Below are 27,732 nucleotides of genomic sequence, written 5' to 3'. Positions count from 1 at the left end.
TGAGTATTTTGGTAGAGTTGAGAGAAATTGAATTACTCATTTAAAACTGTATCATAAAAATAAAAAATATTGTGTAAAAATATTAATAATAGTATCATTTATTGCATGTTTACCTTATTTCAGTCACTGTTCTAAGCCCTTTACATGTTTTAATTCTTTCAGTTTTTACAACAATCCCATGTAATAGATATTATTATTTTCCCCATTGCATAGATAAGGAGACTAAAGCACAAGGGTAGTTAAGCAAGTTGTCCAAGGGTACATATGCTAATAAGTAGCAGAGCTGGGCTGTGAACCCACATTCTCCTGTTTTAGAAACTGTGCACATAATTTTTATTTAAGTTACTACAACTCTGATCTCTAAGTTAAGGCATAAAGTCAAATCTGTGTTTTTCAGTGTAGTATTTTAGATAAAAATGGAATTAGGAGTCAATCAGAGGTAGAATTGTAATGGTTTTTGTTACCTTTCTATAGGTAAGCTAAGTGTCAGAAAAGGAGAAAAATGGAGGTGTAGTATAGACTCTGACTGCCACTAGTTCTTCTCTTCCATAGAAGCAGTTTTTGAGAGGACTTAGGGTTCCTTGGCTCTTGCAAAAATCATCCTGGGATGGGAGAAGCACTTCTCTGTTCTTAGTGAGAGAAGCAGTAGATAAAGTAAAGTATATTTTTGTTCTGAATCATTTGTCCTTTCTCACAATTTGAGGTATCCTCTTTCTCTCTCTCTGTCTCTACCTATCTCTCTCTGTCTCTCTCTATATATACATATCAGTGTTTATTGTGTAAAAACATTGTTATAAAAAGATAATTTTCACCTTGAAAATACTACTAATAATTGCATTTCTTTTCTGAAGGTGGAAAATATTTTGTTGAATGATGGTGGAAACTATGTACTTTGTGACTTTGGCAGTGCCACAAATAAATTTCTTAATCCTCAGAAAGATGGAGTTAATATAGTAGAAGAAGAAATTAAAAAGTAAGTGTTATCTTTATTGTGCTTTGTCTCATGGGAATTTTAGTTAACTTGAGTCTGTGACCAGCTCTTTTAATATAAATTTTAGGTATTCCATTAATAGATTTCTTTAAGATATTTCTGTGCCATAGACATTGATTAGTTTATGTCTCATCTAGTTCAATAGGAAATACATTTTACAATGGAAACAAAATTTTCATCTGCATTGTAAACAAATTTATCAAGAAATTTGTTAAATAAGCTATAGTAATTAGTGGAATCATTAAAGGGAGTTTGAAGTTATTGCTGAATTCAGTTAAACATCTGTTTTTATCAGTACTGAGGATTTGTGCTTCTTAGGAAAAAATTAAATTATTTGAAAACATTAAACTTCATATTTAATATTAAGAAGATTGATCTATTAATGCATTGAAAACTATGTGGAAAACTTGTTACTTTATAATATTGTATTGGAAAACTTTCTGTTAGAAATGTAACTCGTATCTGCCTTACGTTTTCTTAATCTTGTACTTTCCATGGTTGCTAGAGTACTATTATAAGGACCTTTCCCTGACTTTTCTGTTTTCTAGTTTTAGAAAATAGTACTGCTTGTAAATCTTAGGTTATCTTAATAAAATGATACAGAATGCAGAAAGATCTGTCAGAATAGAAATTTCTAAGTAGCTGCCTTTTCTAAGTTGCTTTTCTTCACTTCCTGACAAATTCTCAATTGTTTAAGGCTGCCTAGGAGCTTTCGTTTGAACTGCAACATATATTTTGAGATAGCTGAAGTAGAGCTGATCTTACTCTGGACCATTTGTATAAAACTATGGTTTTCTAGACTTAACATATTTCTACTCAGGAAACAGCCTATGATGATTATGTTAGATTCCATAAAACAAACTCCTTAGTAAACATATAAATTTCCTGAAGAAACAGAACAATGAATTATTGAATTAGCTTCTTGTGGATATTTGTATATACATATAATTTAAAAAGATTGGGTTGTGATGTATAGTGACAGCTGCAGAATTCTGCTCAAGCATCTTTGACTTGCTGGAAGTTTCATTTCTTGCTGTTAAGATCTGAAGTATAGTTAAGGTTCAGCAGAATTGTACACTAGTGATGAATGTAATAAGCTCATGGATTCTTGTGCTTTGTGGCTCAGTTGAGGAGTTAATGATCTAACCATTTATTCAGTTAACAGGTAATTATTTAGGGCCTACAATGTAGTGGACACTGTTGATGGTGCTACAGTATAGCAGTGAACAAAAAAAATAAAGTCCCGTCCTCATGTAGTTTATATTCTGGTTTCTTAGATCACTCCTCTGTAGTAGTATCATCAGAATGTATCACCCAGTCAGGGTAATTTGGAAAAAGTAAGATGGTAGAATATTGAGCTTTAAGATACTCTGTAAAATGAAACATATAAACACTGAAAATGAATCCTAAATTATGCCATAATATAGGAATTCCTCTGATATTCTAATAATTTCTGCACCACTTTATTCTGTTCATTGAGCACTACTTTATTCTGTTCATAATGGATTTGGAGTTTTTATACTGGTAAATATTTATTCACAGTATCTTTTAATTCCAAATTGCTTATGCTGACAGTCAGTTTTAGAATTGTACTTAATTAGTATAATTAATAATAGTTAATTATGGCAACGAGATTACTTTTAAAGCAACAATTATAAAAACAAACCTAAAGGAGATTTACTACTGTGTGCAAGGAATTATGTTAGAGTCCATAAAAACAAGCTGCTTAATAAACATAGAAATTAATTTTTTGAGAAGGTGGAAGCTTTACTTTTAAATTAATAGACTAAAATATTTTGATAAGGATATTTTCATAGTCAAATTGTATTATTTCATAGAAGAAATTCAAGGAAAAGTACGTTTCCCATACGTCACCTTTATTTAAAATTTTTCAATTAAAAATTGTTTTTATCATTATAGATGCAATTGCACTTGTTGAATAAAAATGTGTATAGATGCTTTGTATTGTTTAATCCTTGATGGACTTTTAATGAGCTTTTAAAATAGTATTATTTCTTTATAATGTTATCGAACCTAAAAGTTTTTCGTAGTATTTTATGTAGAAACAATGTAGTATCTGTCTTTTTTTTTATATCTCCACTCCATTTTACTTATTTACTGCCAGGTATACAACTCTGTCATACAGAGCCCCTGAAATGATCAACCTTTATGGAGGGAAACCTATCACCACCAAGGCTGATATCTGGGTAAGGCCAAGAAAGGCTGACATTTTCACTAACCAAATTAACAAAATCTGATTATTTTCCCCCTGTCCTCCGCAAGGTATTTCCTAATAAGTAGCAGAGAGTGGTGGACAGTAAAGCTTCTTCTTCAGAAGAAAAATATTAGCACATATTATCTTCTTGATCCTGAGATGGAAAGCTTAGGTATAAAAAGGCAAATAAAGGATTTCCATATAATGTAACTTTTTACCACAGTATTTTTTAGAATTTAAATTATATATGATTGTTAACATTTTTTTTTTATTTGAGTGCAATTTTGGTTGATCACAGTATGGAAAAGCTGGACATAATTCTTACGTAATATTGTTTATAATTTTCTGGAGTATTTTAGGATCTTTTTAGTGGAAACTAACATGAGTAAAACTTTTTAAAAATTATAAACATACTGTTGACTAACCTGTATATATTGAGGTTCTTTATCATTTAGCATCTATATGTGGATTGAATTATTGAGATATATCATGTTTCTCTAGAGTTGAACTTTACGTTAGAGTGCCCACACTTCTTTAGGACTTATTTCAGAAGTAAAATGTGTTTGGGCTATATTTAATAAACTAGCAGGAAACTCTATTTTAGATGTGAATTCATTTAAATTTAACAGGTATTTAGCCATATCTACCACTAGTGGCTATGTTAGGGATGGAGGAAAAATACTCCTTTGGAAGTAGTTCTAGAATTTCCAAGAAAAGTCATTTATTTTGTTTTAAAACATAATGTTTAGAAAGTAGTCGAGTGTAACGTGTGAACCCAAATGAGTATCTTCTTGGTGCCCCTCTCCTGGCCTTCTCTTATAGGGGTTGGGATACCAAGTATTCTTGCAAGATAATAAAAAAAAGAGTATCTATCTATGATTGGTTTTCCTCTGTCTACGTAATATACACTTTTTCACCGATGGTTCTTAAATCTTGTGGTAGTTGAATTTTTGACCGTATACATAATTTAATCAAACCGGGAATAAGTTTGATTTAGGTAACTTGATACTGCTTACAGATCACCAGCTTGTGTGACTCAAATTCCATTCGCTCTTCTCAGCATTAACATTTGACTCATTAAATGGTTTATAGTAAATGGCTTGCAGTATAATGTAGAAAGCAAATTCAGTTGGATCTTAATTTATAAGACGAAGGTATTAATTAGAGGAGGTAATTGTGGAAGTCTTTTCTGGCCTAATTTTGTGACTGATGTTGAAATCCACATTACCTAAAAGCATATTTCAACAGCAGAGGAAACAACAGACATTATAGCTTGACTGCTGTTTTGAAATCATCAAGGGTTGATTTAAAAAAAAAAACAAAGTCTCTAAGAAGGTGATTGCTACCCAATATCTTAACAAAAAGGAGGGAATCTTTTTTTGTTGTTTTCATTTTTCACCAGGCTTCGAATGCATGCCAGGCAGCATACTAAATTGTCAGTGATAAGTTTAAAATTTATACCATTTACAGATTAGTATATGGGACAGTATTTCTATAATGGATAACTTGGTATAGCTGTGGGATGACAAATAGATAACTCAAAGATAAAAAAGAAGCCAGAAAAGTAATCAGAAAACAGAATCTGTGTTTATATGCTTGACAGAGTTTTAATTTCCATGATGCCATTTTAATGCTTGTCTTAGCTCAGATGAAATGCTACAACATTTTAGGTGTGAATTCAAGAATACCCAGAAAAAAAATGCTGCTGATTCAGAGGGTTATGATATTGAGGTTAAAGTATTCATTTAGCATATATATTTTGGGGAAAAAATTTTTGTTTTGAAGTTTTCATTGTAGGTTATTTTTATCCTGAGAACTAGGATGCTGATTTTATTGACCAGTAGGAAATTCAGTGAGAGATGCTTCATGTTACCTTTTAATGAGGAAAATTAAAGATGGTGATACTCAGCCTTCAAAATAAGGTCATTCGTTCCCTCCTGTTTCTTCAAAAGTTCTCATTGTATCAAATGGATAAAGAGGGAAATGCCTTTGGTGTGAAAAAAAATTAGGACACCTCACTGTGCTCACACTCTGTAAAGCAAGAGTATTTTAGATTTATGTTTTTTAAGTACATTGGCATTGCTATCTAAAATTGTTATCTGGGAACTCCCGCAACAAAAGACACGTTACTAAAGGTTTGATTGACAAGATAAAACTGGCTAAAACGCAGTTTGCCTAACTATCATTTGGGCAGAAGAAAGGTGTAATTTAATGCAGATATTACACCATTAATAATATATTTTTTAGTGCTTTTAAAGAAGGCTTACGCTCAATTTGCTGCATAAAAGCTGCAAGTATCTTCCTTATAGAAAAAAAGCATTGTAAATTTTTTTAAAGCCACATTGAACTGGTTATTTCTATTCAGAATCTTAATAGTTTTTTAGTCATATGGTAAACAATCTAGTAATGTTTTTGAACTAATATATTGAAATTTCTAGAGTCTTCAAACTTTTTTCATTGGAAGACTGTTATAGTATTGAAAATAATGTGTTGTAAGTTAATATTGTTGAACTCAGAAAGGTATTTCTGTATATTGTGATCTTCATAGTAGTTATAAAACTAGTGTATTTGTTAATTGGGTTTGCTAAGTTGCTGTGTGGAGAAAATCCAACAAAGGAAAGCTGATTTGCTAATTTTTAGATAGGCCAAATTTCGGTTATTGCTAATGTAATTGTATAGTTACTCCTGGATAATTTTATATAATCAATTTAGAATTAGAATCACCCCTTACACTCATAAGGCTTATAGGTGACACTTCCTGTGACAGCATAATGATTTCTTGAGCAGAAAATCACATTTTATTACTGTGTCTCAGGTTTGAGCTGTTGGCAGTTTAGCTAAAAATTTCCTGTGCTACTTTTCCAGATGCAATTTGTGTTTTAGGGTGTTTTGTCTTCATTGTCAGCAAGTAGATTTATTGGTGCTCTGATGTCTATGAATCCATGCAAGTGAAGCAGACAGAGCCCTTCCTTTTTGAGTTTTATATAGATTACCCAGGTACAAATATGACTAGTGTAATGTAGAATTAAAATTGTAGGATTATATATAGAAGTAGAGAATTAATTTTTATATTATGTGCTCAGTGAATAATATATTCTGAAATAATGACGTGCTCATGAAATCAGTGAAAATCAGGGAATAATCAGTATTGATGGTTGTCTGCTAAGTATAACTTCTGGTTAACTTGTACTTGGAATCTCAGGATTTTAAAACAGATATTATAGTGAATTTTCAAAAAATTCTGATCGGAGGAGCCTTGTGCTTATTTACATCGTTGGTTGTTATAATATGCTAGTTATGTACTAAATATATATTTTCCTTGTGAAAGAAATAAAGGTGTAATTTTTCTCCCAAAGGGAACCAGCCACTTCTAATTTTAGTTATATCATTCATGATCTAGAGTTCCATGATAACATTAATTCAGCCAGCTAGCCACAGATGTGATAGAAAAATATGGTAATGATACAGTTAAATGCCTTTTTAAAAATTAAGTGCATTAATTTGTTTAAGTTGTAATTTGTGAAAAGATTGATCCAGTATAGAAACATTAGGCTTTTATTTCTTTTAATAACATATTTAGTTTTTGGTTTGTGGCTCCTTTTTTTTGTCTTGTGGTTAAGTTGATACTTGAGCTCTGATGATATTCATGCTTTGTTTTACAGGCCCTGGGATGTTTGCTGTATAAACTTTGTTTCTTCACTCTTCCTTTTGGTGAGAGTCAGGTTGCTATCTGTGATGGCAGCTTCACCATCCCAGACAATTCCCGTTACTCCCATAACATACATTGTTTAATAAGTAAGTACTTGGAAAATTTATTAAAAACATTATAAGATACAGTACTTAGGGCCTGCTGTTTCCATTCCTTTACCTAAACCTAGTCTTTTAATTTCATGTATTATAATTTTATGAAACTATAGTCAAGAAATACATTTAAAAAGATGTTTATAAGACTTCTATAGGAATGAACGCAGATTAATTAATGATTAGTACATGGGTATTTTTAAGCTCTAGATAAGGTTTTATAGAACATAGAGATTATGTAATTAAGGAAACTGGAATTTCTGGAAAAACTTAACAGCGTAACATTTAGTTATTCAGTCTTTGAACTTTTGAAATCCAAATATCCAGATCTGTTGCTTCTTTAGATCACAGTATTGCCAATCTTAGATAGTAGTTTATTTGGCCACTCTTTTTAGTATTCCTTATTGATTATAAAATTAGAAAACAACCTAAGTGTATGTCAGAAGGAGAAATCCTGTGGGCCTTTGATTCCAAAAGAACACCTCAGTTTTCATTACAGCCTCTTTTAAGAATTTTTTCTTCCTTTTTGACAGGTACTGTAATTTAATATTTTATATATGCACATGGTACAATTTCTGAAAAAGATGATTTGGGGGAGGGGGAGGATCATCAGATATTAAATATGTTAGGAAGTTGCAGTATTTAAACAGCACTGCTCTGCACTGTTTCAGTTAAAGTGTTTCTAGCGTTTCTACTCTGTTTTTTTCCATTTTAAACATCCTCTGTCATAGCCTCCAGCCACTGAGATCAGTGCAGTAGAAAAGAGGGTCAATGTAAATATATTTGAGGTTTTGTATAATAAAGATAGCAGGTCAACTCAGTGGGGAAGAACAGATGGAAATACAAAACTATATTATGCACTTGTGGATGAAAAATCAGACTGGATCTCTACTTGAAACATTATGCTAAAATTTCAGATAAATCAAAGACTTAAATGTAAAAAATAAAACATAAATGTACTTGAAGAAAATAGGTCTGAATTTATTTATAACACTGGAATAGGTAATGTGTAAACTAGGCTTTTAATCTCAGGACATAGAAAAGATGAATCCATGGACATATAAATTTAAGCCATTAAAAGTTCCCCCAAACCATGAACCCAGGCATAAAGTCAAATGACAAACTGGAAAAAAAAATTTATTACACACTTGACAATTGGCTAACTCATGTAACTCAAAAAGAAAAGGGCAAACACTCCAGAAGAAAAATAATCAAAAGAAAATGGAGCCTAAAAGGATATCTGGCTTTACTTTGCAAACTTATTTAAAGCATGATCTTTTTGTTTCTTTAATGTGGATTTGCTCATACATGTTGGAAATTGGAGATTATGTCAGTTGAACACAAAAATTACATTGCTTCACGTGGAATGCTTTTCCTAGGCGAGGGGAGGCAGGGCGGGGCGGGGGGGAGCTGGTGTTGTAACTTGTAGGGGAAGGAAGTAGCCTTGAGCTTGGCTGCTGCACTGCCAGCTTGTAGACTTTCCACTCTAACTGGAGAACATTAATATGAATGCTTGTACCTGAGGTTTCCTTCCCAGAGAGGTCTACCTCTCAGCTTTTGTATGACTCTCTACCAACGGAGGGCCTCCTGACTAGCACCCGTGCTGGCTCGGAACTGCACTTTTATCTTACTGGTTGAGACCCTCCTAGTCTTGTTTTGACGTGTTTTTATGTCCTCGTGGCAGATTTCAGCCAAATTAAGCTACCTGCCTGGTCAGCCCAAGTTACCTTCCCAGATACCAATTAATGTTTTTGTCAGTGTTCTGGTGACAGAGCCGTATAGTTTTTTTTTTTTCAGTGGTTTGTCCCAGCTCTCTTTTCCTCATTAGCCCTGTTATTTTTAGCCTGCCATTTTGCAGAATGTGAATTTTTTTTTGGAGAGCAAACATACTTTAGAGTATATTTGAATAAACGTCATACCCATAAGCTGCTCTGTCTTATCCAGTTGCTTTCTTCCTTCATTGTCCAAAAATTAGGGCATCAAAAGCATGGAAAAAACTCATTAATTGGAATGCTCAAAAAATAGATGGAGGAATTTACTTTGGCTGTTGAGTGTTCTGGCTAATTGAAGTTTAACCTTTTATTGAAGCCCTTGTTGTAAATCATTGTATCTGTGGCACTGTTTTGTTGTTAAGTATAATGCTTTAATCACAACTGGGCTGAGGATTTTATTGAGGATCTTGAAGTGTCTTAGCAACTCAGTATCCTCATTGGACAAAACTGTATGAGAGACTGGACAGTATATACCCTGATTCATGATTTAATTTGCTTATAGTGATGAGATCTTAATTTTTTTTTGTTTTTTGATAGTTACAACAAGAAATTTCTGGTTTATTTGCCAGCTATAAATGAGAGATTTTCAACATTTGATTCAGAATGCAACACAGTATAGATTCTAAGAGATCCAATCATTTCCAATCTTCCCTCTTGCCACAGCCAGTTTATATCTCAGGTTTATAAGTCCTGCTTAAACTTCAGACACAGGCTCCAGTACACTAACTCTGCAACTTAGGATTAGGTTCTCATTTGAGTAGACTGATAAATCACATACCAGCTACAGCTCCTACAGCCTGTAGGGATGGGATGGGATTCTGTTTCACATGTGAGGCTTCTTTCCATTTGAAATCTTATTTTCTTGTGTTAGGTTTGTTTGTTTTCCTTCTCTGTGTATGTGTTTGGGTATATGTGTTTGTGTATAGTAGGAAGGTAGAAAAGCTAAACACTGCAGACAATTTTAGGATCTAATTGGACTCTAGTTCATTGATGCTTTACTGGGCATCATATGCTTGCTTTATTTTTCAATAAATGTACAGATTTTAGGTTTTATCAATGTTAGTATAAATTCGACCATGTATTAATTTCTTTGAACTGATTTCTCAGAGCTAGGCAGAAATAAAAAAACAAGGTTGAATAAAATAAAAACACTCAAGTAAATGTTGGTATTTTATCTCCTGTCAAAGGGCTTTTGTGGACTTTACTTTTTAAATATTGTCTTGAGTAGTAAAAGCTTAATAACAAAGTAGAGATTTTTTAAAACCGGAACATACTTATCTATAATGCAGTGGTCTTTAGAAAACATTTAGATTCTTTGCAATTTTATTTTTTACATTTTTCACATGTGACCTTGCCTGTTTCTCACCATCCTATTTAGGTTTCTCTGTCTGCTTTTATAATAAACTAATTGGTGATTTACATTGCTTTCAAGTAAATTCTACCTTCAGAAACCAGAAACTACCTAGCTGTGCTCATAGTTTTTGAAAGTGAAGCTTTTTATTGCCAACTGTCTATTCATACAATGTAGTTGTCCCACATTTATTTATAAGATAAAGCATTTAAAAAATATATCTTCTTAGTATGAATAGATTTACTAATGCTGTTTACATCTATTTTATATGATTCAAGATTTTTGAAAATGAAATAGCCATGCTTAATCTTTGCTAAAACTGTATGGTTTGTGGTTATATAAGTACTTGAATACACTTTTGATTATCACCAGTTTGGTCAAGGGTAGTTATTATTATTTATATAATAATATTTAATAAATTAATGATAATAATTGTTAATTATATTAACTACTGTCCACAAAGCTCAGTTTATTAACTTTCTGCAGACTTTACTTCTTAAAAGTAGCAATTATTTAGAATTTTTCTTCTTAGCTTCTGTTAACTTTTCCAATAGACAAGTAATGGAGATGGATTGGGGGGGGGCAATGAGGAGAGAAGCACTTTCCATTTTTGGATCTAAGAGTTGAAAAGAACTTAGAGAATATTTAGAGGAGAATGAGAAGCATAACTAACGGGATTACTGAATAGTTTTGAAGAGTGAACAGAAGGCTGGTTGCTTCACCTTTCTTTTAGCTTCTGTTATGGTGGTTAAGGAAGTACATGTGGAGATTAAGAGCAATTTGGCTTTCGGAGCCAAATGGCCTAGGCTTACATCTGCTCTGTCACTTATTTGGTACAGAATATGGGGCAGCTCCATTTATTTCAGTTTGATTTCTAAAATGAGCATATTAAATTACCTACCTCTTAAGGTTATTGTGAAAATTAAATGAATTATGAGAAGTGCTTCTTAGTATGTGCGAGTACTCAGAAAGAGATGGCCTTTAATGCTACTATCATTATTACTACTACAGCTCCCACTACCACTACTACTGATGTCATTATAATTCTTCCTGAGCTAACCTAATTTTTGATTTTCTGGGTGGGGGTCAGGGCATCTGCTGTCAGATACTAAGTAGGATGTACTTTCCCTGCAGAGATTTCTTTGGATGCTTTGAAGCCAAACTTGGTTTTTCGGGTTAAGGTTGGATATCAAAGGTTTACCATAATTTATCATATATTCCAGAATATACTGTTAAATGTAACTACTAAGATTAATTTTCTTACCTCTTAACTTTGTGCAGTGAAATAGTGATATATAATATATAATGAACCAGTCTGTTCTCTGTATCTGTCTTTTTTGTTTTTTGTTTTTTTAAGTGAGATCGTATGGTATTTGTTGTCTGTCTGACCAGTTTCACTTAGCATAATGCCCTCACATTCATTCATGTTGTTGCAGATGGCAAGATTTCCTTCTCTTTTTTTAATGACTGAGTAATATTCCATGGTGTGTGTGTGTGTATGCCTCTCATTTTCCTTATCCATTCATCCATTGATGGACACTTAGGTTGCTTCCATATCTTGGCTTTTGTAAATAATGCTGCAGTGAACACAGGGGAGCAGATATCTTTTTGAGTTAGCGTTTTTGTTTCCTTCAGATACATACTCAGAAGGAGAATTGATGGATTATGTGGTATTCTATTTTCAACTTTTTGAAAGACCTCTGTACTGTTTACCACAGTAGCTGTACCAATTTACATTCCCACCAGCATTGCACAAGGGTTCCCTTTTTTCCACATTCTACCAACACTTGTTATTTCTTGTTGTTTTGATAATAAATAAAATTTATTTTAATACCTGTTTTCTGTGGGAAGCCAGGAACTTGCTTATTTAGATAACACTTAAAATTTATTATGGATGTTAAAAAATACATACAAATATAGGCAGAACAGTGCAGTGGTTTATCATGTAGCTGCTACCCAGCTTCAGTGATTTTCAACTCATGGCCAGTCTTTCTTCATTTATGCTCTTCACCCACCGTCTTCCTATATATTTTTTTGTTGAAGAAAATCTCAGATATTTTAATGTACCTTTGAAAAGAAATCAGAGATTAAGATAGGGTTTCCTTGAAGGTTTTCAGTCATTGGCTCTGGGTTACCATTTGGGGAGATGTAAAGAGAGGGCTGTGATCAATAACTTCTAGGAACAGCTACCAGGGCTATCCCAAAAATACTATCCTGAGTGCCGTTTAGTCTTTACATTATGGTTGAACACATTTATTATTAGCTGTGAAATTTGGTTTCATTTCAACCGTCCATAGAATAAGGTCTGTAGAACATCTTTGCCTAACATGTAAGTTTCTATAATACTTTCCATAGGTCAACAGACAAAAATAACAAGTTAATTCTTTAAGTATTTATGATTGCAAAATTAGAGTGGGTATTTCTCTTTTCAGGTAAATTACTGTAAGTGTAGTAACTGGAAGTCTGTGTGAGAGAAAAAGTGTCTTTGTGGAAGGAAACAATGTTGACAAATTTTAAGCAGGAACCTTCTTTTGAGATCTCTGTCCAAAGTATTTTCCTATTAAATTTGTTGAGCTGTTAGATTAGAGATGCTGGTTTAACTTTTACTTAGGAGCTGGTATGGATCCCTCATTTTATGTAACTTGAATGGAAACTACTTCATTGGATTTTCGGTGTGCGTCCTCGACGTACGGGTAGGTTAACTTGGCCACTGCTGTGCTGCAGCAGCCGCTGCTTCTTCAGCTGCTCTTTTTGCTGGAATATGCAGGGATGGTGTACTTTCCTTTGCAAAATTAGAATAAGCATAATTAATTCGGCTGCCTTGGGCAAGTTTTTTTTTTTTTAATTTATTTATATTATTTATTTATTTTTGGCTGCGTTGGGTCTTTGTTGCTGCGCGCGGGCTTTCTCTAGTTGTGGTGAGCGGGGGCTACTCTGTCGTTGAGTTTGAGAAGCACAGGCTTCTCACTGCAGTGGCTTCTCTTGTTGCGGAGCACAGGCTCTAGGCATGCGGGCTTCAGTAGTTGTGGCTTGCGGGCTCTAGAGCGCAGGCTCAGTAGTTGTGGTGCACGGGCTTAGTTGCTCTGCGGCATGTGGGATCTTCCCGGACCAGGGACTGAACCTGTGTTCCCTTCATTGGCAGGCGGATTCTTAACCACTGTGCCACCAGGGAAGCCCTGGCAAGTGGTTTTTATCAGGTAGTCTGATACATCAGTTGGAAATACTGTGGTGGTTTAGTCATATGCTACCTTCAGTGCTGAGACTGTTTTGCGTTCTTAGGTTGAATTAGTGATATTTGTGTCAATAGAAAGAGTCACACAAGTAAGAGGAGCAGAGAAGTACCCTTCCATTTCTATATGGCTTACTTTTTAAAAGTCGATTTTATATTTACAGTAGAAGCAAGCTTAATGGGAATGGTCTTGTGCTGACTCACATGATCATATTAAGTTGGGTAAACAAGGATGTATTCTAGCTTCTCTGTCTGTTTTTAAAAACTTAAGTACTTGATTCACTTTTGGATGAATTAGACACATGTATTCCTTAATCCGCCCCTTCTCCTCAGGAGCATATTTCTATAGATGATACGGTTTTATTGTCATGAAGTAGGAGTTAATAAAACACTAGACTTGAAGTTTAATTATTGTGAGAGAAAATGGCTTTGGATCAACTACTTAAAAATTGAAATTGTCATTTTTTGGTAGATATGCTCCAGTGTTTAGCTGGATTAGGACTGATACCTCTACACTCCAGATTACATCATTCAGTAATGTAGGAGTACATTTTGCAATCCATTCTTTTGGAGAGTTTGGAAAATTACATTATTAAGTGCTTTAACAATGCCTTATTGAGATTTTTTCTTTTTCTTTTTAAATGGCTGATAAGCTTCAATATAAAAATATTCAGAGATAAAAATGTAACCATGTTCTACTGTGGGTTTCAGCCTCTTCATACTTTGAATTTAGAACCAAATTAGAGATGGGGCACAGGATCTCATTAGATAAATTGAAAAAGCAGATTGCAGAACGGACTCCGAAGCCAAATGGGCCTATTAATGCATACACAACCCCCAAATATACTCTCACAGAGTCATAGACAATGTTGGAAAACCATGGACTTCCTCCTCAGAAGTAGGCCACTTGCAAAAAAAACCTGGTTCTGTAGAGAACATACATGTCCTGAGAATAAACTGTTGAAAGAAAGAGCAGCAGAGATGGACACGTGTGGGTGCTTATTTCTTTTTTTTTAGTCTAAATTAGACAAATCACTGTCTTTCCCTTGGAGAGGAATGTATTATACTAATAGAGAGAGGTCACTAGCACAGTGGTTTTCAAACTGCTTGACAGTGATCCATGGTAAAAAATACATTTTATATATACATACACATAAAACAAGTTTCTTGAAACATTGCTTATACTTACAGTAATGCGCTCTGATGTTTTCTATTCTACTTTACTAAAATAAATGCTAGTCATGACCTTTTAGGCTGATTTTATGTCACATAAATGGTATCAGTACAGTTCGACAAACTAAAGTGCCTCCAGGAGATGTATTCCCACATGGAAACATGAGCCAGGGGAGTTAGAGGTCCTTTTGTTTGCTTATAAGATGTTATCAGTTCTACCCACATTGGTAAAAGTCTGTTTAAATTTATCCCCATATCATGTACTGTTGTTACTTTTAAAACATGTAGTATCTGTTGGTATCAAGATAAAATATAACTTTGGAGGATGAAATAAACCTTGTAGATTTTTCAGATCTTTTCTGGATTTGAATGAAGTTGAATATACATTAATAAATATTAGAATTAAATGTTCTGAGGTAATTTCTAACAATGGTGATACAATAGTAAAATATCAATTTTATAAGTTATATCTGTTAGCCTTTTTAAGTATATAAAATCAAGTGATATGCAGAATATAATAAAACTGAGTTCAGAATCTCCCAAATAAATTTTTGTTTGTGCTTAGTGTCACTTGCCAAACAACCATGTTTTTAGCAAATAAATTTATCATGCTGTTGGAGATGTATTACACATTGTTCAAATATTACTTAAGTTTGAAAGGTAGATTTAATTCATTTTGATTTATAATTTTAATTTATCTGTTTATATACCTTGATATCTCTGTACATAATTTTGTTAGTAAATTTTAGAATATTATCTAATTAATGCTGTAAATTTTACATTGCAAATAGGTTTAAAAATGATTTGAGTAAGATAAGAACTTAGAGTTAATCAATGAAGCAGCGTTAGAATATGAAGAATACTTTAACAAAATATGGATTTTTTAGATATATAATTGAGTATAAATGTCAGCCTTCTTGTGAAATTGTATATTAACAAGTAGTTCAAGAAATTGACAAGTGGTAGTGGTCATTTTGGTTAGAAAAAAGGTCAGGCCTTTCAAGCAATGCTGTAGGTTTGGTGTGAAATCTGTTCATAATAGAACCATAAAATTATGCTTATACTTCTGAACATGATGTGGATAGCATGTTGAAATACAGAACTATGATGAATATTGCTGTCATCAGCATGGGAAAAAAGCATGTTTTAGGAAAATTATAGTGCCAACCTTGTACTACTTTGTTAAACAGATTATAATGCATACAATTTAGTCTTCTCTTTATGATTTAGGAGCACTTAAAAATGAGTAGAGGTATTTTAGATAATTGTGAAAATAAGGACCCCTACTACAGCCCTGGAACTTTTTTGGATAATTCCCCTGTGTTTACTAAACTCACTTTTTCTTTTGCATTAGGGTCCCAGAAAAATATTCATATTTGTCGTTCATACTTTCAGTACAGAACTGTTCTAGGACTGATTTGTCTTTAGTTTGGGATAATGTATAAAATAGCAATTCTAATGTTTTCTATATACGTTAACAATGTTTGCTGGAATCATCACTGCTCTTAGAATGGAAATATATATATAATATATGTATATATATATTTATTTTATCCTTTTAATGTACCCCTAATTGCGTCCGTGTTCAATGAAACGTCTTAACATTTTGATCTTTTCTTGCAGGGTTCATGCTTGAACCGGATCCAGAATGTAGACCTGATATATTTCAAGTGTCATATTTTGCATTTAAATTTGCCAAAAAGGATTGTCCAGTCTCCAACATCAATGTAAGTAGTTTTGCAAGTAGGATATGAATTTAAAATCCATTTTATCTGTGCAGATATATATACTTTCGGAGTTACTTGTTTCAAGACAAGTGGTCTCATAGTATGTTTGTGATTAGTATTTTTGACACAAAGCTGCAGTTGCCAAACTACGTACTATGGTGCTCTGGGGAGCTACAGTGGACTTGAGGGCACTGCAGGATATTTTGCATATTTGAGGGAAATGCAGTGACCTCTGTCTGATACAGCACAAACTGCTGTTATTAAGTTGTTTGGGCCTAACTGTTGAAGAAACAGGACTGTTAGATTTTTGGGGAGCAGGTTGGGGCCAGGGTGTCATGAAAAATTACTGAGACACTGAGCACTCTAAAGTTTGGTTACCTTTGGCATAAAGAGCATCGGCGGCATTGTAAATGCAGAGAACTGGGTTCAGTTCTGTCTTTATCAGTGACTGATTTTGTATATTTTGGGGAGTTACTTAATAGTTTGTTACTTTTTCTGTAGAACAGGGATAGTAATTATGAGGATTAGAAATAATAAATGTAAACCCAGTGTCTAGGGCAGGGAAGCTGAGTTGGTAATAGCTATCACCATGCAAAGGCTTTGAATTGTATCTGGTGTCTGCATACTGTACTTAACTACATCAGATTAACAGTATATGGCGAGTCTGCTAATTTTAATAAAAGTCTAGAACCATCAGTGATTTTTAAGCTGTTCTCAACATTGTGAAGATCATTCTGGCCTGACTTGTTCTTATAGGTTTCTTTTGTGTATAACTTAATCCACCCCACTGAGAATAAAGAAGGAATTTGGTACCTTTTCCTTTTTGTTTCTTGAAGTTCTTACTATGTCAATATAATATATTCTCGGTTGAAGCTGAAAGTCATTACTAACATTCTAGCAATGAAAGTAGCTTTATTTGACATTTGCCTGGATTTTTGGCTTTTCACTCAGCAAACATTTATTGAGTACTTACTATAAGCCAGACATTATAGAGGATAAACAAATGAGTGAAGCCTCTGCTCTTGTTTTCTAGACTTGACAAGCAGTGTCATGAAAATTACCTGCAGTATGTAAAACAACACTGTATTCATGTGCTTGGTGTTTTGCTTCTTCTTCCAAAGAGTATGAAATAGTCATTGATTTACAAGTGTAATATAATCCTTTATACCCAAGATTTACCCATTTGTAAAGTGGATATAATGATGTTGTTCTGTTTATTTTCCAAGGGTTTCTGTGGAACACAAATATGAAAGTAACATTTGTATAACATGCACTGATACTTGCAAATATATGTGAACAATTTATAGATATCTGAGGTGAAGAGATTGTCTCAGAGACAATACTTTTAAAATTTAAGAATGTATCTGTAGTATTTAAGTAAAGCTTTCTGCAATTGAAATGAAAACTAAAAAGAAAAGTTTTATTTTTTCTTCCAAGAATTCTCCTATTCCTTCAGCTCTTCCTGAACCGATGACTGCTAGTGAAGCAGCTTCTAGGAAAAGCCAAATAAAAGCCAGGTAGGCAAAACTATGCTGAAATTTGAAAAGGCATTTAAAAAAAAAGAGGACAGTTCTTGTTTTTAATCCTAGCAAGTGTCATTCATTAAATATCATCTTCACCCACAAAAAATGTCGTATTCCTTATTGCAAGTACAGAATAAGCTTTTTTATATGATATAACAGGGTTTGACAGCAGTTGCGCTTGAACTGCTCTTTCTCAGCAATCACGAAGTGATTGTGTAACTGGTGATGTTACACTGGGTCCTTTTACAGGGGTGAGTTGTCATTTCATCACATGGAAACTAATTTAGGAGATTTTATGTTTTACTTAATAGCTAGTATGACTTTTTTTTAATATACTGAAAGAAAAAATAGCTATGTATAATTTATAATGAGTGGTTATAATGGTAATACTTTTAAGACTGATGAAGAAATATAATGTTTTAAATAATTTTTATAGTTCTTTACTACATTAATGTTTGATACGAATTACATAGATTAAGACCTAAATCTGACTAATGATTGAATTAATGACTGATTTTTCTTTTTCTCATGCTTTTTTTTTTTGAGTTTAAAAGTTAATAAGCAGGACTGTATTTTAGATTATCAGGCAGGCATAATATTACATTTGGGGAGATTTCTTGGTCACCGTTTTTTGTATTATATTTTACTTATGCAAAGTATTTTATTTGACATAAAATACATAAAAAATATTTGTCACGCACTTGTTACATGCAAGATACAGATACTGAGTCCACAAAGAAAAAGCAGCAGTGTTTATTTCCAAGGAGTTCTGATCCAAATGAAGATAGACGGGTGAACAGTCACACCTTGATAGATATCAGGCAGCTCTGAAGGTGGAGGAAGGGAAAGAAGACAGGAGCACAGGAAGAATCCGGTGGGAGTTGCTGGGCTCTTTCTTGAAGGATGAATAGTCTAGTCACTTGGAATGATGGGCAGTGAAACGACAGCAGGCAAACATTGCCGGTGAAGGACAGCCTTTGTGAAACTACGAGGCTGGGGCATAATAAGGGCACATATACAGGAGTGGTAGGAAATGAAGCTGGGGAGGGGTAGGTAAATATCAGTCATGAGCAACTTTGTTTATATGTCATGCTGAGAAATTTGGATTTTGGCCTTTAGGCCGGTGAATTTTCAACTTCGCAGTCAGTTCTACTATTTGGAACTTGGTTGTCAGGTGTGTTATAAATAATCTGTTATTTGTAAATTATTGAAATATCACTTGAGAATGACTTAGTTTTTTAAAAAAAATACGGCATCACTCTAAAAACATTATCTTCATTCACTTAAATTTAAAATACTCTTTTGAGTAAGAGATGAAGGAGTAATGTGACATCTAACTTGCAGGAATCCAGCATGACTGACTGTCTTACCCATGACATAGCTGTAGTTAGCAACTGCTGTTATAGTTGAGTGGTCATTATGAATTATTGTAGGGCTTGTCAGTTGAATTTTATTGTTACTTGTATTTTAAAATAATTATTTTGTTAATGATTAAATCTTTAAGAAAGTAGATACAAATTTTTTAAAAAGCATGAGTCAACTGAACAGTAATGCTCTGAATATCTTTTCACCATGACGCAAGTTACAGCTATACAATTATAAGGAAATGAAATAGTTAATGAAATAGTTAACTAAAATTCACAGTGCTATTCATAGTATGTTAAATCTATACATTATGTATATTAAAAATATAGGGTTCATTGGTGCTTATTGGTCAATAATATAAGTTTACTTTTAATTGATAGTATCAGTAAAGAAGTTGAAAAATTCTAAACGTTAAAAAGTTGTAAATCTGTTTTTTTTTTCCATGTAAAAGGCATATTTCCAGAGAGGGGAGGAGGGGGAATCTTTAAATAGCCAGTATCATTATTAACATATTTTAAAGCTTTTATGAATATTATCTGCCTGCCCTGCCTTCAACCCGTGGCACTTTTTGTTTCACTTCTTAAAAGCCCCCATCCACCTCCCCAAAACTTGCATCTGCTCTTGGGACTGTTACACATGTGAAGCTTATGTGATTTATATCTTAAAGATGGAAGGGTTGAGAATCAGTGTCCTGGCAGAAGGAAACACTGAAGGATTTTAAGAGAAGAGAGTGTTTGTGTTTTAGGAAGATTGTTCAGGCTAGTCAGCAGAAAAGAGAAGAAAGGAAGCAAAAAAACCAGCTCTGTGTCTGCTACAATAGTGCAAAGGAAGCTGCGTAGCAGTGTTGATATCAGTAATTACTCGTTCTTTCATTTTAGTTAAGTTTGTATTTTCACTTTGCCGAATCTGTCCAGGCATTCTCCTCCCATTTCTTCATAGACTGCTTACTTTCTTTTACTGTCTGATGAAATCATATTTATGTTTAACCTCCAGTTCTCACCTGAGCCTTCTCTAGCCAAGTTAGGTTAAAGGTAAAATTACTCCTCCATGAAACTCTTGACAGTACTAGCTTAGCGCTGGTTACTTTTTCTGTCTTACATTTTATTATATTTTCATGAACATGTGCCATATCTTTCTAGGTAGACTGTAAATTCTTTGAAGACAGGGTACTGAGCCCTATTAGCTGGATATCAGTAATTGTATAATAGATATTGGTACATTAGTGAAATAAGTTAGGAAACACTAGACTAAACAAAGTCTGCAGAACTTTTAATATGCTTTTTAGAGGTTTGCCCTGCTCATGTGTGTTGTGAATCCTTTACGGAGCTATTTAGAACCAGGAACAAGGCAGTGTGAGGTCTGGCCTATATACTACCCACTTAATGAAGAATGGGTAGACAAATAGGAAGATTGTATACAATATTTCCCCCAAATTACTTGAGTTTAGGGAGTACAGCATTGGTTTTAGTGCCATATCCATAATTTGAACTCAATAAATAATTAGATTAAATGAGATATAATTGGTTACATGTATACATGATCTTTTTATAACCTTTTAGTTCTATTTTCATATGACTTGTACCATCCCCATCCCATCTAAAACATAAATGTTATTTTTAGAAAACAGCACACATACAATGCATTTCTATGATTTTCCAAAATCTTTTGATTCAATTTCACATCCTTTCTTTCTGAGAAAGATAGTTGTTGAGAGGGCTCCCTCTTGTGGTATCTCCAGATAGAGGAAAGAACTGTAGAGTTCTGTGCAGTTACGATAGACAGGACTTTCTCTAAATGCCGCAGATGTGTACTTGATAAATCATATGTATGCAAAACTTTTAAGCGTCAGATCATTTCGAAAATGTGCTAAGGGAACTTGATAAAGAGAGTTTATTGCAATCCTTTTGAAAAGTGAACATAGACCCTGTTAAAAAATATTCAAGTTTTTGTTCTGAATTTATAGAAAGCAGAGTTGATAAATATGTAAGTTAAAGATTTTTCCTGGCCAATTTTGAAAGAGAAAAGCAAATGTCTGTGTCTCCTTGAATTATATTTAGTGTCTCTTGCTTTCAAAACTGCTTTCCACTTGACCACTCACATTTGTGGCCTAAACTAAGCCCTAGTGGGAAAACTTTTATATAATTTCCATTCAGTGTTTTAAGTAAAGCAAAGTTAAAGATTCAAGACGCTGAATGTGAGCTGATAGCTCCACCAGTTAAAAGTTTTGGCTTCTTTTGTTTTACATGCCTTAGGGCCTATTCTTTTTTTTTTTTTTTTTTTTTAGGCCAGGAGTCCAAGCTAAAGGACACTGTTGTTTGTTGTTTCTTATTTTTATTTCTCTGACTGGTTTAGAGAGTTGGCTCTCAGTTTTGTCCAAAACCTTATTGGGAAGACTTCTGTTTGCTTCCTTTATTTTATCTCCTTAAGAGCAATTCTATACTCTTTTCTGCCAGCTCCGGTGGCAGACTATAAGTGGTAGCAATCTGGCTTGAGGAAATTGGTTAGGTTTATTTTATTTACTTTCTTATCTTCATTAAACATTTAGTACTTGAAAATGAGACTTAGGAAGAAGCCAAGAGGACTAACATGATTATCAATAATAATAAATATGCATCTGTTGAAATAGATCCTTTATAGAACAAATAGTAAGTTAGAAGTGATCCCAGTATTTAGAATGACATGTGTTCTTCTGTTGTAGAATAACAGATACCATTGGACCAACAGAAACCTCAATTGCACCAAGACAGAGACCAAAGGCGAATTCTACCACTGCCACTCCTAGTGTGCTGACCATCCAAAGTTCAGCAGTACCTGTTAAAGTCCCAGCTCCTGGTGAATTCAGTAACCACAGACCAAAAGGTGATACAGCTCTGCCAACCTCGTCCCCTTTTTAGTTAATTTACATAAACCTTTTATGGCTTGGTTTCCTAGAAATGTAAATTATTGGCAGACTTACAATTGTGAAGCAGATATGTCACATAGTGCTTTAAGAAACATAAAGCTACTAATGTCTAATAAACCCACCTAATTGTTTTCCTGATGTTGTCAGCAAAGGTAAGGTACTGGCAGTATAAAAGTATGGTATGAAAAGCTCACAATCTGCTTATCTCTAGAGTCATCAACTAGTAGGGTTCGAGGTTGATACTAAAGTTCAAGAGTATAGAAAATTCTATATTGTATTGGAAAGGAGGAATTTGAAACTCTAGCCTTACAAAGCTTTAATGTTAAAGTGTTTTCAACTAGTATGTTTTAAATTAGGATACTCTAATTGTTAAAAGCCTACATTTTGAGTCTTAAGAACCTGGATTTGAGTCCTGTTTCTCCTATTTTTTAGTAATATGTGTTATGAAAATCCTAGTACCTATCTTATGGGACTGTTGTGAAGATTAAATGACTGTGTACTATAATGCCTGCCACATAATATGTCCTTAAGAAATGTTCACTATTAACTACTGTTACTACTATTAGGTAAAGTATATGCTCAGGGAAGACGTTTATGTTATCTGATGTAACATATGCCTGTGGTGATCAGGCCTACCTGATGGAGGAATAGGGAAAGGGAAAAGGGAACAAAAGGGGAATTTGAAGTCTTTTATGTCCAATTCCCATTTTACCATTTCTTAGCCTCACCATTCTCTTCTGTAAAATGGGAAAACAACCATTCTGTCTATTATAAAGAGTAAATAACAAGTTGTATGGTATCTAGGAAAATTCTATTTCATAGTAAGCATTCAGTGTTAGTTTTCCTTTTTCTACCTTTTGGGTTGGAGATGTTATTCTTTTTTTTTTTTTAATAAAGCTGTATTTATTTATTTATTTAATTTTATTCCTCTTTTCTTTTTTTTGGCCGTGACATGCGGCACGAGGGATCTTAGTTCCCTGACCAGGGATTGAACCTGTGCCCCCTGCAGTGGAAGTGTGGAGTCTTAACCACTGGACCGCCAGGGAAGTCCCGCTATTAGTCTTCCCTATCACATATTTTGGCCCTTCAGCCAAAGACCACTAGGAACACACTTATATTTGAATAAATTTGGTTTATTACTCAGGTACCCTGGAAATCTGTGGGAGTATCTCAGTAAGAAGGTGTCTGAAAAGACGTATTAAGGGATTCGGGCTTGTTTTAGGTAATTTTGGGGAGGTGGGGCTATAATATCATTATCATCATCTAGAAGGAGGGAAGCAAAAGCCTCATTTGAAAATGAAGCAGCATTTAGTCATATTGGCCAGGATTGAGAGAGGTTTGGTCATTTTTCTGGTTTTGACAGTGTTCCTGATTTTGTCAGTGTTGAGACATGATAATGGAGTAGTCTTGTCCTGGTCCATCATGCTCATAGGATGGCTTTGTCTGATGCCAGTGTTCTGTAAAATTGTTTATGTTTATCATGAGAACACCTAGACCTAAGTGTGTCAGGCCTACCCCCCATGTCAGGGGCACCATTTCTCTTTCTTACATACTTCTAGCTTAAGTTGAAAAAAAATACTGTTTTTCCCCCCATATGTACATCTCTTAACAGTGCTTTTCTCACTAAATCTTATATAAAAAGTATGGAATGTAAAAAAAAAAAAAAAAAAGGTCATGAAGAACCTAGGGGCAAGACGGGAATAAAGACGCAGACCTACTACAGAATGGACTTGAGGACACGGGGAGGGGGAAGGGTAAGCTGGGACAAAGTGAGAGAGTGGCAAGGACATATATACACTACCAAACGTAAAATAGATAGCTAGTGGGAAGCAGCCGCATAGCACAGGGAGATCAGCTCGGTGCTTTGTGACCGCCTGGGAGGGTGGGATGGGGAGGGTGGGAGGGAGGGAGATGCAGGAGGGAGGAGATATGGGGATATAAGTATATGTATAGCTGATTCACTTTGTTATAAAGCAGAAACTAACATACCATTGTAAAGCAATTATACTCCAATAAAGATGTTAAAAAAAAAAACACATGAATAAATTTAAAAAATATATTCAGACAATACACTAGCATTCAGAACAATGTTGAAGTCCCCATTCTTTTTCTTTCCAGAGTAAACTAGCAGCAGTTTGGTATACATCCTCCTAGTCCTTTTTTATGTTCTTGCATGCATATACACAGATATAAATAATTCACGTTGGGTTAAACACAAATGGATTCATACTATACAGAGTTCTCTACAACTTGATTTTTTTTTTAACTTAATATACTTTGGAGAGCTTTGCATATCAGTGCATATAGATCTACCATGTAGTTTTTAATAGGTATGTGATATTCCATCATATGAATGTACCATAGTTTATAAAACCTTTTTGGTTATTTCCAATATTTGCTATTATAAATAGTGTTGTGGTAAACATCTTTATAATGGACACTTGATTTCCATGTTAGCATTCTTCTTAGGAAGCTATTAAAGTATACTCATTTACAATTATTCAGATACTGCCAAATTACCATCCAAAGAAGACTTCAGAAATTTACGCTACAGCACCAACAAGGTGTGAGTGTCCTTTCATCCCTGTCCTTGCCAACACTTGATAGTATTGGTTTTTTAATTTTATTTATTTATTTATTTATTTATTTATTTATGGCTGTGTTGGGTCTTCGTTTCTGTGCGAGGGCTTTCTCTAGTTGCGGCAAGGGGGGGCCGCTGTTCATCGCGGTGCGTGGGCCTCTTACTATCGCGGCCTCTCTTGTTGCGGAGCACAGGCTCCAGACGCGCAGGCTCAGCAATTGTGGCTCACGGGCCCAGTTGCTCCGCGGCATGTGAGATCCTCCCAGACCAGGGCTCGAACCCGTGTCCCCTGCATTGGCAGGCAGATTCTCAACCACTGCGCCACCAGGGAAGCCCAATAGTATTGGTTTTTTAAAAATGTTTCCCTATTGACAGGTGAAACATTTTTGATTTTATTTTAATATTCCTGATTAACGGTACTGTTTCATGTTTACTGACCATTTGTTTTCTTCTGTGAATTGTCTTTTGCAATTTTCCATGAGATTGTTTGTCTTTTATTTACTTTTTATTGCTCTGAAGAATTTTATCTTCATGTATTCTGAATATTCTTTGCCAAATATATTGTAAATATTTTCTTCCAGTGTATCATTTGTCTTTAACTCATGAATTTACTGAACTTCTGTGAGCCTTCATTTCATCATTTGCAAAATGGGGAGTAATAGTATGAGGATTTAATGATGTACTCGAAAGCATGGTTTTCATGTAGGATTGTAGTGATGGTTTTTGGGAGTTCTCTGGTGCTCTGTGGGCTTGGCTTGAGAACCAAGGAGCTCTATTCAGCTTGAGAACACTAAAGAGAAGTCACAGTTTGTGAGGTGAGAGGGGAGTTCCATGAGTTATTGCATGATGCTCATTGGCTTGTGCTTGGGCTTCACCTGCAGCTGAAAGTGTTCTGCAGTTAGACATCAGGGCCTTAAAAGATGAATGTATAGCTGAGGAGCTGAACTTTTTAATACTCTTCCAACTGGAAATAAATACACTTAAAAGGCTAATCGTGGTTATGTCTGTGTGGCGGAATTATGGTTTTAATTTTCTTCTTGTATTTTTATAAACATTTTCAAGAATAATTAAAATGAACATGCCATTTTTTTTGTAATTGGAAGAATTAGAAATAGTTATAAAACGATTTTCATAGAGGTGTTGAATTTAAGGCCTGTGGAGTTTTTTTTTTAAACATTTTTATTGGAGTATAATTGCTTTACAATGGTGTGTTAGTTTCTGCTTTATAACAAAGTGAATCAGTTATACATATACATATATCCCCATATCTCCTCCCTCTTGCGTCTCCCTCCCTCCCACCTTCCCTATTCCACCCCTCTAGGTGGTCACAAACCACCGAGCTGATCTCCCTGTGCTATGCGGCTGCTTCCCACTAGCTCTCTATTTCACATTTGGTAGTGTATATATGTCCATATATACACTACCACTCTCTCACTTTGTCCCAGCTTACCCTTCCCCCTCCCCGTGTCCTCAAGTCCATTCTCTAGTAGGTCTGCGTCTTTATCCCCATCTTGCCCCTAGGTTCTTCATGACCTTTTTTTTTTTTTTTTTAGATTCCATATATATGTGTTAGCATACGGTATTTGTTTTTCTCTTTCTGACTTACTTCACTCTGTATGACAGACTCTAGGTCCATCCACCTCACTACAAATAACTCAATTTCGTTTCTTTTTATGGCTGAGTAATATTCCATTGTATATATGTGCCACATCTTCTTTATCCATTCATCTGTCTATGGACACTTAGGTTGCTTCCATATCCTGGCTATTGTAAATAGAGCTGCAATGAACATTGTCGTACATGACTCTTCTTGAATTATAGTTTTCTCAGGGTATATGCCCAGTAGTGGGATTGCTGGGTCGTATGGTAGTTCTGTTTTTAGATATTTAAGGAACCCCTCCATACTGTTCTCCATAGTGGCTCTATCAATTTACATTCCCACCAACAGTGTATGAAGGTTCCCTTTTCTCCACACCCTCTCCAGCATTTACTGTTTGTAGATTTTTTTTTTTTAACATCTTTATTGGAGTATAATTGCTTTACAATGGTGTGTTAGTTTCTGCTTTATAGCAAAGTAAATCAGTTATACATATACATATGTTCCCATATCTCTTCCCTCTTGCATCTCCCTCCCTCCCACCCTCCTTATCCCACCCCTCTAGGTGGTCACAAACCACCGAGCTGATCTCCCTGTGCTATGATGATGGCCATTCTGACTGGTGTGAGATGATACCTCATTGTAGTTTTGATTTGCATTTCTCTAATGGTTAATGATGTTGAGCATTCTTTCATGTGTTTGTTGGCAATCTGTACATCTTTGGAGAAATGTCTGTTTAGGTCTTCTGCCCGTTTTTGGGTTGGGTTGTTCGTTTTTTTGATACTGAGCTGCATGATCTGCTTGTAAATTTTGGAGATTAATCCTTTGTCAGTTGCTTCATTTGCAAATATTTTCTCCCATTCTGAGGGTTGTCTTTTCTTCTTGTTTATGGTTTCCTTTGCTGTGCAAAAGCTTTTAAGTTTCATTAGGTCCCATTTGTTTATTTTTGTTTTTATTTCCATTTATCTAGAAGGTGGGTCAAAAAGGATCTTGCTGTGATTTATGTCATAGAGTGTTCTGCCTATGTTTTCCTCTAAGAGTTTTATAGTGTCTGGCCTTACATTTAGGTCTTTAATCCATTTTGAGTTTATTTTTGTGTATGGTGTTAGGGAGTGTTCTAATTTCATTCTTTTACATGTAGCTGTCCAGTTTTCCCAGCACCACTTAATGAAGCGGCTCTCTTTTCTCCATTGTATATTCTTAAGGCCTGTGGAGGTTTGAAGACATTAACATTGATGAAAAATGAATCCTTCTCTCTCTCTTCTTGCACTCTCCCTCCTTTTCTCCCTTTAGGGTTAAAGAGTCATATTTGAATTTATGGTAACTTGTTGGAAGAGAATATAGAAATTATAGTATATTGCATTTCCTCTTTTTGAAGTTGTCTGTCTCATCCTTTTTTGGTTATTTCAAAAGTTTATTCATAGGATTTTCCTATGGTAAAATTTATAAAGCTTATAAAAAAATGCCCATTTAGGAGACAGTGTTAGTAGATTCACTAGAGCAGC

The 27,732-nt window shown here is 34.4% G+C and overlaps 1 protein-coding gene across 3 annotated transcripts in view; it reads left to right on the top strand.

Moving 5' to 3' along the window:
• The window catches only part of BMP2K (BMP2 inducible kinase), a 122,461-nt gene that overhangs the window by 65,149 nt on the left and 29,580 nt on the right, over nucleotides 1–27,732 (top strand). For all 3 annotated transcript variants that reach the window (XM_059922785.1, XM_059922784.1, XM_059922787.1), the window contains exons 5-10: nucleotides 852–973; nucleotides 3,117–3,198; nucleotides 6,869–7,001; nucleotides 16,156–16,259; nucleotides 17,697–17,776; nucleotides 21,846–22,006. In XM_059922785.1, coding sequence (XP_059778768.1) covers nucleotides 852–973; nucleotides 3,117–3,198; nucleotides 6,869–7,001; nucleotides 16,156–16,259; nucleotides 17,697–17,776; nucleotides 21,846–22,006 — 682 coding nt within the window. The remainder of the gene's footprint in view (nucleotides 1–851; nucleotides 974–3,116; nucleotides 3,199–6,868; nucleotides 7,002–16,155; nucleotides 16,260–17,696; nucleotides 17,777–21,845; nucleotides 22,007–27,732) is intronic.

This window comes from Balaenoptera ricei, chromosome 5 (assembly GCF_028023285.1).
Source record: "Balaenoptera ricei isolate mBalRic1 chromosome 5, mBalRic1.hap2, whole genome shotgun sequence".
NCBI classification, from domain to species: Eukaryota; Metazoa; Chordata; class Mammalia; order Artiodactyla; family Balaenopteridae; genus Balaenoptera; species Balaenoptera ricei.
The sequence above is the reverse complement of the archived record's forward strand: the minus strand, read 5'-3'. Positions and strand labels throughout refer to the sequence as shown.